General features: G+C 59.1%; 2 protein-coding genes across 3 annotated transcripts; one reads left to right on the top strand and one right to left on the bottom strand.

Annotated features, from left to right (window-relative positions):
- Positions 1–616: 616 nt before the first annotated feature.
- On the top strand, positions 617–7196 carry DNAJB13 (DnaJ heat shock protein family (Hsp40) member B13; the record flags this gene model as incomplete). Its single annotated transcript, XM_019516617.1, has 8 exons — positions 617–708; positions 1276–1379; positions 2305–2466; positions 3218–3375; positions 4018–4131; positions 5646–5759; positions 6130–6206; positions 6978–7196. Coding segments are annotated over 8 exons (975 nt in total), but the record flags the coding sequence as incomplete, so codon positions are not given.
- LOC109302831 (mitochondrial uncoupling protein 2-like) lies at positions 1875–12685 on the bottom strand. 2 transcript variants are annotated; one of them, XR_002099161.1, is made up of 7 exons: positions 12446–12675; positions 11555–11762; positions 10601–10795; positions 10415–10516; positions 9817–9997; positions 8996–9600; positions 1875–1885 (listed from the first exon to the last, which is right to left on the bottom strand). XR_002099161.1 is itself a non-coding variant. In XM_019525101.1 (6 exons), the coding sequence occupies exons 1-6, from the start codon at positions 12569–12571 to the stop codon at positions 9486–9488; spliced, it is 927 nt and encodes a 308-aa protein (XP_019380646.1). In that variant the 5' UTR covers positions 12572–12685; the 3' UTR covers positions 8598–9485. The 2 variants fall into 2 exon arrangements, 1 of the variants encoding a protein (XP_019380646.1); XM_019525101.1 differs by lacking the exon at positions 1875–1885 and having other exon boundaries at positions 8598–9600; positions 12446–12685.
- Between the last annotated feature and the right edge of the window lie 2114 nt (positions 12686–14799).

Raw genomic sequence — 14799 nt, 5'->3', positions numbered from 1 at the left:
GGGGGCACATCTGGATCCTCTATCCTGCTACACAGCTGGGGTGGGGCAGAGCGAACATCTGGATCCTCTGCCCGGGGGCTGCCGGCTGGGCCGGTGCGCATGCGTCTCCTGTGCTGGGGGGTTCACATCTGGATCCTCTGCCCGGGTGTTGCACAGCTGGGGGGTGGCTGCCCAGCTGGAGGCTTTGCCCAGGGGGTGCACAGCTGGGTCAGTGCACCTCTGTATCATATGCTGGGGGTGCACATCTGTCTCGTGTGCTGTGGGTGCACAGCTGGGCCGAGTTCGGCCCTGGGTCCTTGCCCCAGAGGAGCGCAGCTGGGCGGGTGCGGGGAGGGTGTCCCTTTGTCCAGGGCATGGCCGTGTCAGATGCAGGCAGGCGCCGGGTGCAGCGCTGGCCACGGACCCATCGCTGTGGCAGCTCTGCCTTGCGGGTGTGCGAGTCTGTGCAGGGCAGGCCTGGGGGCACAAGCCCTACCCCATGGCATGCCGTCCAGCCCTGCTTTCCTGTCTGCTGTGTCCAATAATAAATCCCCCTTGACTTTCTCTTCACCGCTTAGCGTTGTGTAAACCTTTCTCACGTGTGTCTCCCCCACCGAGCACCTCCTTTCTCAGCTGACCAGGCCTGGCCTCATCCCCTCCTAGGGAAGCCCCTCCATGCCACTCATCACCCTTGTTGCCCTTCTCTAGCTCTTCTCTATCCTTTTGGAGGTGCAGGGACTGGATCTGGGAACAGGATTCAAGGTGTAGACGCACCAGGGATTTATAAAGGGGCATCACGATACTTCCCGGCTTGTTCACATTTCCCTTCTTAATCATCCCTAACATGTTTGCCTTTCTGACGGCTGCCGAGCACTGGGCTGGTGCCGGGTGAGCAGCCCGGTGCTACGTGCGGCCGTCGGGAGGGGGCTGAGCGAGGTTACGGTGAGGTGACCAGAAGGTCTCCTTCCGGGCGTCCTGCCTGGCACTTTCACTGGACCGCATGTTTGCCCATGAAAGGCTGGAAGGGACCTGAGTGCCACCCTGCACCCCCCCCACTGCCATTGAGTGCTCAGCTCAGGCTGTGCAGGGAGCTGTACGTAGATGCTCTTGCAGCCGTCTCTAAGGGGCAGACTCCTCCATTTAGAGCCAACAGGGTGAGATGCAAGGCCATGCTCGTGCCCCTGGGAGCAGGCCCTAGCCCTCCACCTACCCAGACCTTCTGACATGGGAACTTGCCCTGTTAAACTGTGCTGGGCTGTGAGGCCGGGCCAGACTCTGCCCCCTTCTGCCTTGCAGCTACCGCAAGCTGGCCTTGAAGAACCACCCTCTGAAAAGCAAAGAGCCATGGGCCAAGGAGAAGTTCAGGCAGATCGCAGAGGCCTACGACGTGCTGAGTGACCGTAAGTAGAAGCCTGGTCCTCTCTCCCCAGAGGTAAGCGGCGCAGGGCTCGGGGATAAGTGCCGGCACGGAGCATCCTCTTTGCAGGAGGGGTTATGAGCCATGTATCTCTGGGTTTGCTGCCACAGTGATTTGCCTGGGGCTGGCACTGTCAGCTGCTCGGGTGCGTGCACGCTCTGATTGATACCGGAGATCATCCTGGCTGTGCCGGGACTTAGCATGGGTGGATCTACAGTGCTGTGCTGTAGCCTGACGCTGGGATGTACAAGCAGGGGAAAGTGATGGAGGGGCTGGGAAGCGGCTTCGGATCCTGAAGAGGGCATGTTGTTGGACGCGGGGTTGGGTTCTGGTGTCCACGCTTCACACATGGGTGCCAAGGACTTGGAGAAGGGGCAGAAGGAGCAACAGGAAAGATCTGAGGGCTGGAGAGCATCCCCCATGGAGAGAGAAGAAACCCATTGATCTAGTGAGTTCATCAAAGGCGTAGTCTAAAAGGTGCCTTGATCACTGCCTGCGCGAGCTGCCAGGGGGGCAGAAATATCTGCCAACCGGGGCTGCTAGAGAGATCCAGTGGGTGGAAGTCCAACTTCACCCAGGGTTTGAGTGGTTTACCTTGTCAGGTCTCTGCAGGAGGTGGTGATTCCTCATTTCCTATGTAATAAACCCAGTTTACCACCTGGTCAGTGTGTCCTGCGCCCCATATCCCTTTCCCCAGCTCTGAGGATGAGACGTGGGTTGCTTCTCGGGATGAAATCCCTGCAGAAAGCTGCCACCGCAGCACAGCAGTAGCTTCCTCTTTGCTGCTTCAACCTTTCTTAAGGCAAGGAGGCTGCTCAGCAGTGGCAGAAGGCCCTGGGGATGGAGGTAAGGCCTTCATTCCCATCAGCAAACTTGCGGCCACCTCCTGATGCCTCCTTGTCCCGTAGCGGTGAAGAAGGGTGTGTACGACAAGTTTGGAGAGGAGGGTCTCAAAGGCGGCATCCCTCTGGAGTTTGGGAGCGAGAACCCCTGGACCGCGGGCTACGTGTTTCATGGCAACCCCGAGAAGGTCTTCAAGGAGTTCTTTGGAGGAGACAACCCCTTCGCCGGTAGGTGGCTTCTGTTGTTATTTTTTGGGGGGGTGGGCTGAGGTGGGGTCTCTGGCCCTGTGCTGGCAAGCAGTGGGTTAATGTTTTTTTTATGGCTGCCTAGAACCCACATGTCGACCCGGCTACTAGGAGCCGGTGGCTTCAGCTCCGTGTCCCCAGCACCCTGCCAGCCCTTCCTGCCGGTCGAGGTCCTCCTGGCCCCTCGTCCCTGCCCCTTGTGTGCTCTCAGTAGGAGCCTGAAGACAAGGCTCTTCACCGTGCGCTGGGGACTGTACAGCCAGGGACGTTCCCTTTCCCCTTGCAATGCTCAGATAACACCATGAAGCCAAGACTGGCAGAGCTGGCAGTGGCTTCCCCTTGGACGTTATCGCCATGCCAGGGTTGGCTGCTAGCATTTGAGAAGCTTTCCTCTGTTTCCGTGGAGCCAGAGCCAACTCCTAGCCTTAGAGGAGCCTTGGATGTGGGTCAGCTGGTGCCTTAGCTCAAGATCCTTCCTGGCAGGGAGGTTGGTAACCCATTTTACAGCTAGGGTAACTGAGGCTCAGAGGAGCCTGATGTGAACTTGTCAGGCCCAGGTGATTCAGGTTGGGCCTAAACCCTGAGATGCTCTGACCTGAGGCGACTTGCCACAGAAATGAGAGGGGTTGGTGCCCGCACTGTGACGAGGGCTGCAGGCTGCCCGGCAGTCAAGCCGCTCACCTGTGCCCCTCTCCACCGTCGTATCTCTCCCATTTCTGGCCGCTGCTCACAGAGTTCTTCGCTGAAGACGGCTTGGATGCGATGGTGGCCTTCGGCGGGCTGCGGGGCCGTGGCGTGGCCAAGCAGGACCCCCCGATCGAGCGGGACCTCTACCTGTCGCTGGAGGACCTCTTCTACGGCTGCACCAAGAAAATTAAGATTTCCCGCAGGGTGAGGCCGGGCTGCAGGGGGGCCTGGGCGTGTGAGGTGGGGACCTGGGCACGGGGCTTGTGGGCTGCGCTGGGCTTTTGCAGGCTATACGTCGGTGGCTGGATGAGCAGCGTATTCCCCCATGTGCTCCAGGGTCTCCTGGTGTAGGGGTATGGAGAGGGCACGGGCAGGGGCATAAGCCTCGCTGCGCCCTGTGGCATAGGCACCGCCTGCTCGTTGCCAGGCTGAATTTATTCCTGACTAGCTTCTGCGCGGGTGCCCTTGTGCCCGTCAGCACCAGTAACCCCCGCTCCCTCCCTGGGGGTATCAGTCCTGCCCTGCCATCAGCCTGAGTCTCCTCTCACAGACCAGTCTCCCCAGCACCCTGCCAGCCCCAGTTGAATTTCCCACCCCCTTGCTTCCCCTCCCTGGCATGGCTGCCTGGGCTGGGGGCAGCCTGCTAGTCCATGTACCCACCGCATCTAGCACCTCAGGCCCAGCGCTTCAGGCACACAGCCACCATCTCCATGCGCTCCGGCGCTGCAAGCTGAGCCCTCCCAGGCCGTGGTGCCCCTGCAGCTGGCGCCGTTGCCTGAATGTCCTCCACAAAGGCTCGGTCTAGATTTGAGCCACCTCCTCTCACCAGCCGTGTTTGCTGCCCAGGTGATGAACGAGGACGGTTACACATCCACCATCAAGGACAAGATCCTGACCATCGACGTGCATCCGGGCTGGAAGGCGGGCACCAGGATCACCTTCGAGAAGGAAGGAGACCAGGTAAGGGCAAGGACCCCCATAACACTTGGGATGGTTTAAACTGGAAGCGGGTGGACACACGAGCCTGCGAAACCAGCCTCAAGGCAGGGTCATCCCTGACCAAACCGTCCCAGCCACACGTCTGTCTAACCTGCTCCTGAAAGTTTCCAAGGAGGGAGATTTCACAGCTTCTCGAGGCAGCTTGTTCCAGCGCTTGATCCAGTTGGAAAGATTCCCCCTCATCTCCAGCCTAAATTTCTTCTGCTGCAGCTTGAGACCATTGCTCCCAGTCCTGTCCCCTGCAGGCAGAGAGGGAAGCCCTTCTCCATCCTCTCTGCAATCACCCTTCGGGTATTTGAAGACTTATCAAATCCCCATTGGTCTTCTCATCTCCAAACTAAATAACCCGAGTTCTTTCAGCCTGTCCTTGTAAGTCGTCTCCCAGGCCCCAGTCATTTCTGTCGCTCTTTGCTGGACTCTTTCCAACGTGTCCATGCCCTTCTTGAAGTACGGGGCCCAAAATGGGACACAGGACACCGGGAGGGGCCTCCCCAGTGCTGAACAGAGAGGAAAGTAGGTGGCACCTTCCCTCTGAAAGCCTCCAGGTGCTCAGCAAACATCAGTTAGTGAACTCACCAGCCTCGCACCGGGCCTGAGAGGTCTGATGACCCTTTTAAGCCAAGGCACAGGGAGGCTAACAGAATTTCTCACCTGCCTAAGGGATTTAGGAGCTTATGTGGGGGCAGAGTGGGGGACATGGGAGCCCTTGGGTCCCTGTAGCTCTGATCGAGACTCTTCCAGGGTGGCCTTGGGCCAGCTGTGTGACTTCCCTGCCTCCGTTTACTCACATCACTGTCCTTCCCCAGACGCTAGAGGAACAGGATTCAGATTGCACGTTGATGTCATGGGCACGAGGCAGTGCCAGGAGGACATTGCACATCCAAAGTGTTTTCCATGGTTCAGATTCATAGATTCATAGATGTTAGGGCCTGGAAGGGAGCTTACAAGAAGGCTTTTCATGTGCTTGTGATGCTCACTTAAGAGTATGGGACTGTGGTTAGCATGGAAGTAAACCACCCAGCCTCCTTATATCAAGAAGGGTGTTAAAGAGCCCAGCCAGAGAGGGTGACCTGCTTTCTCGTCTCTCTTTGGGTCTTTGGGATGTATAGAAATGCTCTGGAAGGGTTTTTCCCTACCTGTCCCACAGCAGGAACGTCAGTTCTGGTGTCCCCAGCTGTAGCGGGCAAGTTTCTCGAGCCTCTGAGCTTGGAAAGCATTTGGAGGCAGTTTCACAGCATTGGCACTTGCCATCTCAGCTCCTCCTCAGTGGCCCAGACCTCTAGCATGCTCGGTTAAACACGGAGGACATGAGACCTCCTATACAGGTAACGAAGAGGAAGGTGCCTATAAACAGAAGCCCAGACCCATTGCAGACCGTCTTTACCAGCTGGAGGCAGCAAGTCTGTTCACTTCCCCTGCAGACAGTCCAGGTCTGCGGTAGAGATGGACTGAGCTCCTGTTTTCCCCTCTTGTAGGGCCCGAACATCATCCCGGCAGACATTATCTTCATTGTCCGCGAGAAGCTGCACCCCCGGTTTAGGAGGGAGGACGACAACCTGCTCTACGTTGCCAGCATCCCCCTTGGGCAGGTACGTGCGACAGGGGCTTCTCCGCTCCTGCCAGGAGCTGCCCACTGGCCTCTGCGGGAGCTTGGTCACTTTGCTCCTGCCCCAGCCGTCCTGTATGAACGAGCTGCCCTGGATGGGCTGTATTATGCCAGCACCAGGGTGGGAACGCCAGGGCCTGGTGACGCGGCATGCGGGGTTGGATTTTCCCCCACTCTCCTGCCTAAAGGCATCCGATGCCCTGTGCTGTCCAGCTGTTTGCACGCACCCCCCACAAAAGGACCCCCCAACACCAAACAGAGCAGCCTCGAGGCTGCGCTAAGAGCTGGAGACCATTAGGGTCTACACCTGGTGGGTGCAACCTGCCCTCACAGCCTGGCGGCCTCATTTGCAGGCCCTGATCGGCTGCACGGTGAGTGTGAAGACGCTGGACGACCGGCTGCTGAACATTCCCATCAACGACATTGTCCAGTAAGTGTCACAGCCCTGGGCATGACCCCTGGGGCAAGGACCGGGCTTGCCCGGGTGCTCAGGCTGGGCCCTGCCAGCCAGCCCTTGGGAAAGGGGGATGGGCTGGGAAACACAAGGGCAGGCTTCCCAGTAGCCACCAAAGAGGATGCAAGGCTTTGGTACTTCTCCACCGGCCAGTCTCAGCTCTTCAGGGGACGCGGGCCTCTTTGAGGCATCTTAGGGGATTGATATTTCTAGCTGCTTTCGGACATCGAGGCCTGCTGGGTGGACAGCCAGTCCCAAATGCTTTTTGCTCCTGCCCACCTGGCACAGCTCGCGGATCAGCCTGTTTGTTCTGGTCTCGCTGCCAGGCTAACGTCTGCCCTTGGAGGCGTGTACCACATTGGAGCCAGCTCCTTTGTCCGCAGTGCCAGGCAGACGGGAGCTGTGCAAGTTGCTGTTACCTCCAGCAGTGCCCGAGCCGGGCTGAGCCCAGCCTGCCCCATAGAGCTGGGTGGGGGCAGTGGGAAAGGCCCCTTTGCGGCCCAGGCAGGCATCACCAAGGGCCAACACAACCGGCTGCGCCAGCCCGTTAAATCCCTACCTGCAATGCCAACTGGGTGCTGCCTCGTGCCCAGCAGGCTCCTGTGCCGTGCACAACATCCACCTGGAAGCACAGCGCGTCCCTCCCAGCCTTCCCTGCCCCAGCCCCCAGCAGCAGGGCCATGTCCCTGGCTTGGCCGGAGGGGTAGGAAGGCATCTCCCTGGTTAATGCTGCCATTCACTTTGCAGCCCCAAATATTTCAAAATCGTGCTGGGCGAAGGGATGCCCCTGCCCCATGACCCCACCTGCAAAGGGGACCTTGTCATGTGCTTCGACATCTGCTTCCCGCGGCACCTCACCCCAGCCAAGAAGCAGCTCCTGCGGCAGGCGCTCCTGAGCTGAGAAGGAGCCTTGTGCCCATCTCCCTCCCCACTCCCCAGAGGAATAAAGCCTTCTAGCTACTTGTACAGCTTTTCAGCCTTTTGGCTCAGGTCAAGCGTAGGGGTCGTCCGAACCTCAAGACCTCTGGACTTGGGCCTGGATGTAGGATGCCCACCAATGGATCTGGGTGTATCTGAAGTCCTCGGGTGATAGGTCTGGGATGGAGGATGCTTGCCGGTCGTAGCACCGTACATCCTGCTCAATCGACATGATTTTTGGGACAACTAAGATCAGCTCCATCAATATGATTTGGAACTGATTTGGCTAATTTGACCTGGTACACGAAGTATATTATAACACGAATACAAAAATTCCAGCTATTTGTACAGCTCCTGGTGACGGCTGCGTAGGACCAGGGCATGTGCCTCCCTGCGGCTCCGACCGGGTCACCTTCGCGCAGGGTCTGAGAGCTGGTGCAGGGGGCAATGCCATGTGATCGCTCCTCTAAACATCCAGTTTGCCTTGCAGGGGGAGGAGGGTGGATTGAGGGAATCACTTCCATGCCCTGCCTCAGTTTCCCCCATCTGCAAAGGAGAACAGCCCGTGGTGCAATGGGAGTCGTGAGGATGCGGTCCCTGCGGTGTTGGCAGGCGCCCAACTCCCACCACAGCAGCACAACTTCCCACCGACATCAATACAAACTCCCCGAGACTCCAAATAAAAGGGTGGAAGTTTAGCTCCCATTTCCCCCGAGATTAAAACAGGCTGCAAGCCTCTTCGCCCACCTTTTAGGGGTCAAGGCAAAGCCAGAAGCCCCAGCTGAGCGAAGCCCCTGGAGAACTTCCCCCCATGTAATGGTGTGGAGCACCAGGGACTGCTGAACAGGGGTATGACAGGACGAGCCCTGCGGGGTTCAAACTGGGATTTCTGGGAGCGAGGTGCTGCAGCACATAGCAGGACGGACAGGGCTTCCCCCTCCCTAGCGGCTTCCAGGTGAAGGGCTCCAGATAACTGCAGGCCTTCAGCAAACCTTGTGGGAGATGGAGACGTCCGTAAGTGACCCACGGACTAGGCTTTGCCCACCGGACCGCGCTCCTAGGTGCATTGGGCCCATCCCTGCTCTGTAATGGTATTCACCAGCTCCAGGCTACTCAAGACCAGGCCGAGCATGGGAGCCCATCCCTGGGGCATGCTGCTAGCAAGCCCCCACCATCCTTGTGAGCTGCGGCAGCTGGAACAGGCAGCCGCTCCAGTGTCAGGGATGGCAGTACTTGGGGAAATCCTCCTCCCTGCCCCGTAGCCCGACGAAGCCCCAGCCTGGCTGTCAGAGCTAGTCACAGTGACCACTGCGTACCATGGGTCACCACTGGACCACTGGCCACCTCCCTCCCCCCAGAAAGGCTCCCCAGTTGAAACTGAGCTCCTCTGAACCTGCCTCAAGCCAGGCCCATGAATCACGAGTCTGGCCAGACGCCTCTGAGTGCAGAGACTGAACAAGGCACCGAGCATGTCCCTCTGCAGAGGGATGCAACCTCGCTTCCTAACCTTTGGCTTTATTTTAAGATGTACAACGCGAGGCAGATGCCGTCTCCGCACCCTCGCTGCCCAGAAGCGCATGAGGAAACCGGGGCCTGGCTGGTCTGTCAGACGCTTGCTTGTACTTTCCAAGCCTTGGTAATCCTTCCGCCCCTTCCCCACCACTGCCGTTTTCCATCCACAGCATCCGACTCGTCCCATCTCGGCCTGCTCTGCAGAGCCCCACCGCAGCCTCTTGCCATGCTGGGTACACAGATACTTCAGGGTGGATTTGGGGGGACTAATTTCTGGCTTCCAGACACTCCAAGTCCCTTGCTTGAAGCCCGATGAGAGCTCCAGGGAGATCTACAACCAGGCATGCCTCTCCTCACCGCACTGGGGATTCAGGGGCTTAGAGGCTGGGCGCTCAGGTCTGGAGAGGCCGGCACGGTACTTAGCAATTGGCACGACAGAACTGGCAGGGAAGGGGCTCCCCGCAGACTGCGTTACCAAAGCAGGCATCGGCCTTTGAAATGGGACGCTGAGTCCCATCTGCTCTCGCTACATCTCAGGGCTCGGCCCAGCCGAGATCAGCACTCAATGTCCCGTGGGATGCGCCAGCTGCAGGAAAGCCGTAAAGGAAACCTCCCGCCCAAGCCCACCAGGGCAAGGACGCTCTTCTCTTCCACACCAGATGAGAGGCCCTGCTCCAGTCTTCTCCTGTTGGCAGGGCAGAGTCATCAGGCCCGGTGTAGAAGAGGCGCCGCAACGAGCTCGGAGACAGGGGGCAGAGGCAGCAGGGGAGGCAGGGTGAGCGCGGCGCTGCGGGAGGCTGCGATGAGGTCTTGGCTGTGCCCAGGTCAAAACGGGGCCCCCCAGGAGCCGCGGGCAGCCATCATGGCACGCTTCAGCTGCTCGTAGGTGACGAACATCACCACGTTCCACGAGCCCAGGCGCAGGAAGGAGGGCATGAACCTGCGGGTGAAGAGGGGACTGAGGGTCACGGCCAGGCCGGGGTCGCCCTCATGGATGGGGCAGAGCAGTGAGGGGAGTCTTGTTGTGGCTACAGGATGCCCCACCAACCCAGCTGTGACGGGCACCCGGGTACTGGGGAGCGCGAGGCAGCTAGATGTGATGCCAGCACAGTGCTGTGGGCAGCAAAGACACCACCTCCACCGGGCTGCCACTTACCCCTTGTAACAGGCCAGCGGCCCCTCCGTCCTGAGCATGGTGAGGGCGCAGCTCACAGCGCTGCTGTACTGGCCCGGGGCAGAGTTCATGTATCGGGTCTTCACAACGTCAACAGGGGAGGCGATGACTGTGGTGCAGAAGCCAGCCCCGAATGCGGAGGTGAAGTGGCACGGGAGGTTATCTGCAGTGAGAGACACCAGCTGAGCCTGGGGGCACTGGCAGGCAGACTCGGGTTCCTGAGCTCTTGGCACAGGGGTTGCACTACAGCAGGCCCAAAACCATCCCAGGCTGAGCGGGAGGTAGGTGCCAAGCTGCTTGAGACCAACCAGGATACAGATACTAGCTCCATCCTGTTAGTGAGCTCAGAGCTCACCTCCTGCACCGCTAAGTCTGCCTCACTTTCTAACATGGGAGGAGGAGGAGGAGAATTGGCACCCCACCCTCAGCCTGACCTGCGGCCAGCTCCCACCCTTTCCCTAGATTCAGGCACTCGGGGGTCATGAGCATCCTCTGCCCCAAGGAAGCTCCAGCACCTTGGGATAATCCACCCTAGCTGGGAGCCACCTGCGAACAGCCCCGCCACAGGCTCCTGCCCCACCTGTCATGAGGTTGGACCGGAGCAGCAGGTCCTTGATCAGGTCGTAGGTCACCAGCTCGGTGCAGTTCACGATGGCGTTGCGGGCCACGTTGGGGGACATCCCTGTGCGGGCAGAGAAACGGGTCAGCGAGGTGGGAGGCCGTGCTGGACCCAGCCCCGCACACCCAGCTTGGCCCCAGCACTGACCTTTCCACAGCCCTCGGAGCCCCTCTTCCCTGGCAATGGTCTTGTAGGCATCCAGGGTGCCCTGGTACCGCCTGCCGCCCTCAGTGCGGGCCTGGGCCTGGAATCGCACTTTCACCACATCTGTTGGCTGGGCCACGGCCACGGCCATGGCCCCCGTGGTGCATCCCGCCAGGAGCCTGCTGCCAATGCCAGCATCTGCAAGGAGGGCGAGAGATGAGAAGTCAAGCCAGGGAGCCCATCATGAGCACAAGCAGAGTAGATTTGCACCTCATCGCTTAACTAGAGCAGGGCTGTTCAGCCCCCGGCCTACGGGCCAGATCCAGCCCTGGGCACCACGTCGTCCGGCCTGCAAGGCTCCTGCTGGGCCTCTAAATGCTGTGGCAGAAGAGTGGTGACACTGTTCGCCCACTGCCAAATCTCTGGGGGAGACCCCTGGGGAGCTCCGGGCCCTGTGTGCTGGATCCAGCATCTGATCCCAGGGTGCAGGGTTGGGTGGCGGCAGCGCCAGGTGCCAGGGCTCAATCCCAGCACGTGGTGGGCAGGAGAGGACAGCTCCAGGCATCAATCTTAGCATGCGGGAAGGTCGTGGGGCCTGATCCGCCCCCCCCCGATGGGCCCCATGCCACACATCTGGCCCACGGGGCCACCAGGCTGAGCACCCCTGCCGTAGAGCATGCGCTGCCACGAGCCCAAACTTGCTCCACACAGCCTTGCCATGAGCTTGCCCAGCTCTTTGCAACAGAAGTGCTGATCCATTACTTTTCCAGAGACAAAAAGCGAGTGAAAGCCAAGAGCAGCATTTTCCAAGGGGGGGGGGACCTTGAGTCTGAAGGGGTCGAGAGCAAACCACGCGCTTAAGCCACAGGCCCCATTACTGTCGCTCAGAGGTTCCCGCACAAGATCCTGCCCCTGGAAGGAGGCAGAGGCCACGCTGGGGGGGACAGAGGCACTCACGCTCTGCGCCCTTGGTGTAGAACTGCTTGACCGAGTCGTACAGCCCGATGCGGACAGAGGCAAAGCTCATCTGACGCTGCAGCCCGGCCACTAGCCCATTGTACAGGCTCCTGGGACCCTCTGTCTTCACCATGGTGGCTATGGTGCCAAAGACGCCCTTGTACTGGGCAGTCTTCATGCTCCCGGCTGCCTTGGTCTCGCCTTGGATCTGCACAGGGAAAGAGACTTTGCAGTGAGCCCCATGCATCAGACCAACCCCCCAAAAGCCGTGGCCCCTTGATCATTGAAACAGCAACTGCAAGTAGCTCTGTGAGGCAGGGCTGGGCAGGCTGGCACTGGCACATCAGATACAGCATGACCAGCTTGTAGCAAGAGAGGGGCTTCTTTAGTTTCCACAGCCTTTCCACCCCATGTCCGAGAGATCAAATGTAATATCCTGTCTCGGGGAGGCCTTGAGCCGTGCTGCCCAAGTACTCCCAGCCTGCTGCCTGCGTGCCTGGCAGATAGCGTGGACCTGCCACACACAACGGGCTCAGTGCAGGATCAACCGGCTTGGGAGGATCAGGCCACCGCGAAGCAAAGGAGCCAAACCAGCAGGGCTTTGCTGAGCGAGGGCCACGGAGGGGTAAGAGGTAAATGCCCGGTCTGTACAAGAAGTACTAGGAGCAGAGGGATGAACCTTGACGGTGACTTCAGACCCAGCATCAGGACAGGGGACTGGGCAGGGGAACGGCTGCCCGAGGGACGATGCAGTAGAGGCACCTGTTGCACTGGCTGCGGCCGGGCTGGTGGCTCTGCCTCTCTTGCTTCACTGCTACTGCTCTAAGGCCCATCGGCCAGGAGAGGACTCAGCTCCGGACGTTCATTTGCCAGGGCCCCAGGGCACCTCACCTGCAGCCTGACTTTGGCTGTGTCCAAGGGGAAGGTGATGATGTCGGCGATGCAGGCCGCCGTCCCGGCCCCCACGAACTTCACCGCGGCCGTTGGGGGCACATCAGTGGGCTTGAATCCGACCATCCTGCTCACTGCTCCGGAGACGGCGACTGGCCGTCAAGGAGGAGCAAGGAATCACGCAGTGCTCGAAGGGAGCGGAGAGCGTGACGCACGGACTCTGCCCCTGTCTAGAGGAGAACAAAAGGTGTGAGATGTCCCAGGACCCAGAGCACAACCCAGCGAGCTGCAGCACAGGCCGCTCTTTCAAAGACTGTGGTTTCACAGGTCACCAGTGCCAACCAGCCAGTGCCACCAGGCCCATCGCAGCAGGAGCAGCCTCCGCTGGTAGCTTGGAGGATGCTGCTGTCCCAGCAGGAAGGTAGGACGAGTGGAGAGGTCAAATGCATGTAATACTGTGTTACCTGGTGACCGTCTGGGCTGCACAAGGGTTCCCAGCCTATGGCCTAAACATATCTTTCTCCTCCTGTGCTATTATGCCCAGAACGCCCTTAACTCTGCCCCTGCTGCCTGCCAGCGGCAGGTGGTGAAGAAACAAGTGTCTTTGAACAGTCTCCTTCTCATTGCACTGATGAGATACGAGCAGCGCCCTCACCCCCCTGCTTTACCCAAGGGCAAGTTGAAGGGTACTGCTGACCTCTCAGGTGTTGTGCCTGGCACCTGCATACAAGAGGCGTTCACAAAGTTTTTAAGACTAGGCAAAGACAAACCAGCGTGAGATGGCTCCGGCAAGGCCTGAGCAGGGGGTTGGGCTAGATGTGACCCCCAGCCCAGTTTTTCTACAGTTTTATGACTGCACTTCTCCCTGGGGACATCACGTAGGCCAGATGAGAGGCAGGATGCACTTAATTTGTTCCCTGCCTTATTATGAAGCACTTGGGGGTTTGCAAATGCTGCTACAGGCAGCGACAACCCACGAGCAGCTTTCACAAGCTCAGGTTCCTCCTTCTCCTCTGGCGTGGGGATGGGGGAGGGATCAGCGAGAGGCTTTGGTGCCGAGCATGTGCATCTTGCAACTCTGATGGTAAAATTTCAGTTCCTCAAACCCGGCGTTGGCTTTCCTGGGAGTCCTGCAGGCTCTGGGCTGAGTGGGCAGAAGCGCGAGTAATGCCGTGTGACAGCCCACACACCCGACGGTGACCTACGTCCTTGCGGCTAACACTTCCCCTGCTCTGTCACCCTGATAAGGGCTTGTTTTGTTGAGCTTGTTGCCTAGCCTCCGACAGGATGGATCCCCTGGACCAGCGCAAAGCTCCGACACAGCAGCCACGGGCCAATCCGCGCAGAAACCACAACCACACTGTCCAGGAAGCAGCAGGCTTGCAGCAGCTGCAAACACGGTGCCCGGACATGGGACCCCGGGGAACAAAACTGATGTGTGGTGGGAACCAACTGAGCCACTTTACTCTGCATGCAACACAGCTGCAAGGCAAGAGCAGGCCGTTAGCCTGGGACTTTGCAGCTGGGTAGTTACAATGCCCACGAGGTGAACGGGTGCCCAGGTTCTCCGAGAGCCCTGATAAAATTCAGTGCATGGATCAGGTGCGTACAAACGGAGCAAGTCTGGACTGAGCGCTGCCCTGGCGGATGCCTTCCTGCCAGGAGGAGCTGCTGCAGAAACAAGTCCAGGGAGCCATTGCAGTTCCAGCTTCCATGGGGTGAATTCGGGGCACTTGCTCTCACAGCACGAATGCTAGAAGTGGGGGGGCCTCGCCACCCAGGATGGGCCCTTGCCTCAAGCCCAGGCCTAGAAATCCCAGCCAGGCCATGTACGTGCATGTGTGTGCATGCATGTGGAGGGGACACTATGGGGAGGGGTGTGGTGTGTGTATGTAGGGGAGTGTACAGGGGTGTAGGGTGTGTGTGTAGGGGAGTGTATGGGGGTGTAGGGTGTGTGTAGGGGAGCATATGGGGGGGCCTGCAGAGGGGTGTGTGTGTCTGTGGGCTGGGGAAGGGAAGTGAAGTGCAGCAGCAGGGTCAGGGGGCTGTGTGGGAAAGTAAGGGGCCTTTCATTTTAATCATGGATTTTGGGGATTTTATCAGAGAATTTGTAATTTTTTCTCCAAGATTTTTATCAGGGAAAACCATAATCCCTGACCATCAGTATATCCCAGTTAATATCCTCAGCCTTAACAGCAGCCACCCCCTGATGCTGCTAAGGAGGGCCAGCCTTCCCACCCCAATACCTACAGCAACTGGATGGGAAAACTTTACTTCCTGTCCCCATGTGACAACCAACAAATGCCAGGAAGCATGGGAAAAGCAAAACTCCCTCCATTCTATACTGCTACCTG

This window comes from Gavialis gangeticus, unplaced genomic scaffold, assembly GCF_001723915.1.
Source record: "Gavialis gangeticus isolate Ggan-Ray unplaced genomic scaffold, GavGan_comp1, whole genome shotgun sequence".
Lineage (NCBI taxonomy): Eukaryota > Metazoa > Chordata > Crocodylia > Gavialidae > Gavialis > Gavialis gangeticus.
This window is presented reverse-complemented; position numbering and strand designations above follow the sequence as displayed.

Excerpts from the sequence above, each read along its gene's own strand:
- LOC109302831 (XM_019525101.1), bottom strand. The coding sequence starts at position 12,571 with ATGGTCGGATTCAAGCCCACTGATGTGCCCCCAACGGCCGCGGTGAAG. Across the intron at positions 9,998-10,414 it reads CCGGTCCAACCTCATGACAG|ATAACCTCCCGTGCCACTTC; the intron begins GTGGGGCAGGAG and ends CTCTCACTGCAG. Across the intron at positions 9,601-9,816 it reads CCGCTGGCCTGTTACAAGGG|GTTCATGCCCTCCTTCCTGC; the intron begins GTAAGTGGCAGC and ends CTTCACCCGCAG.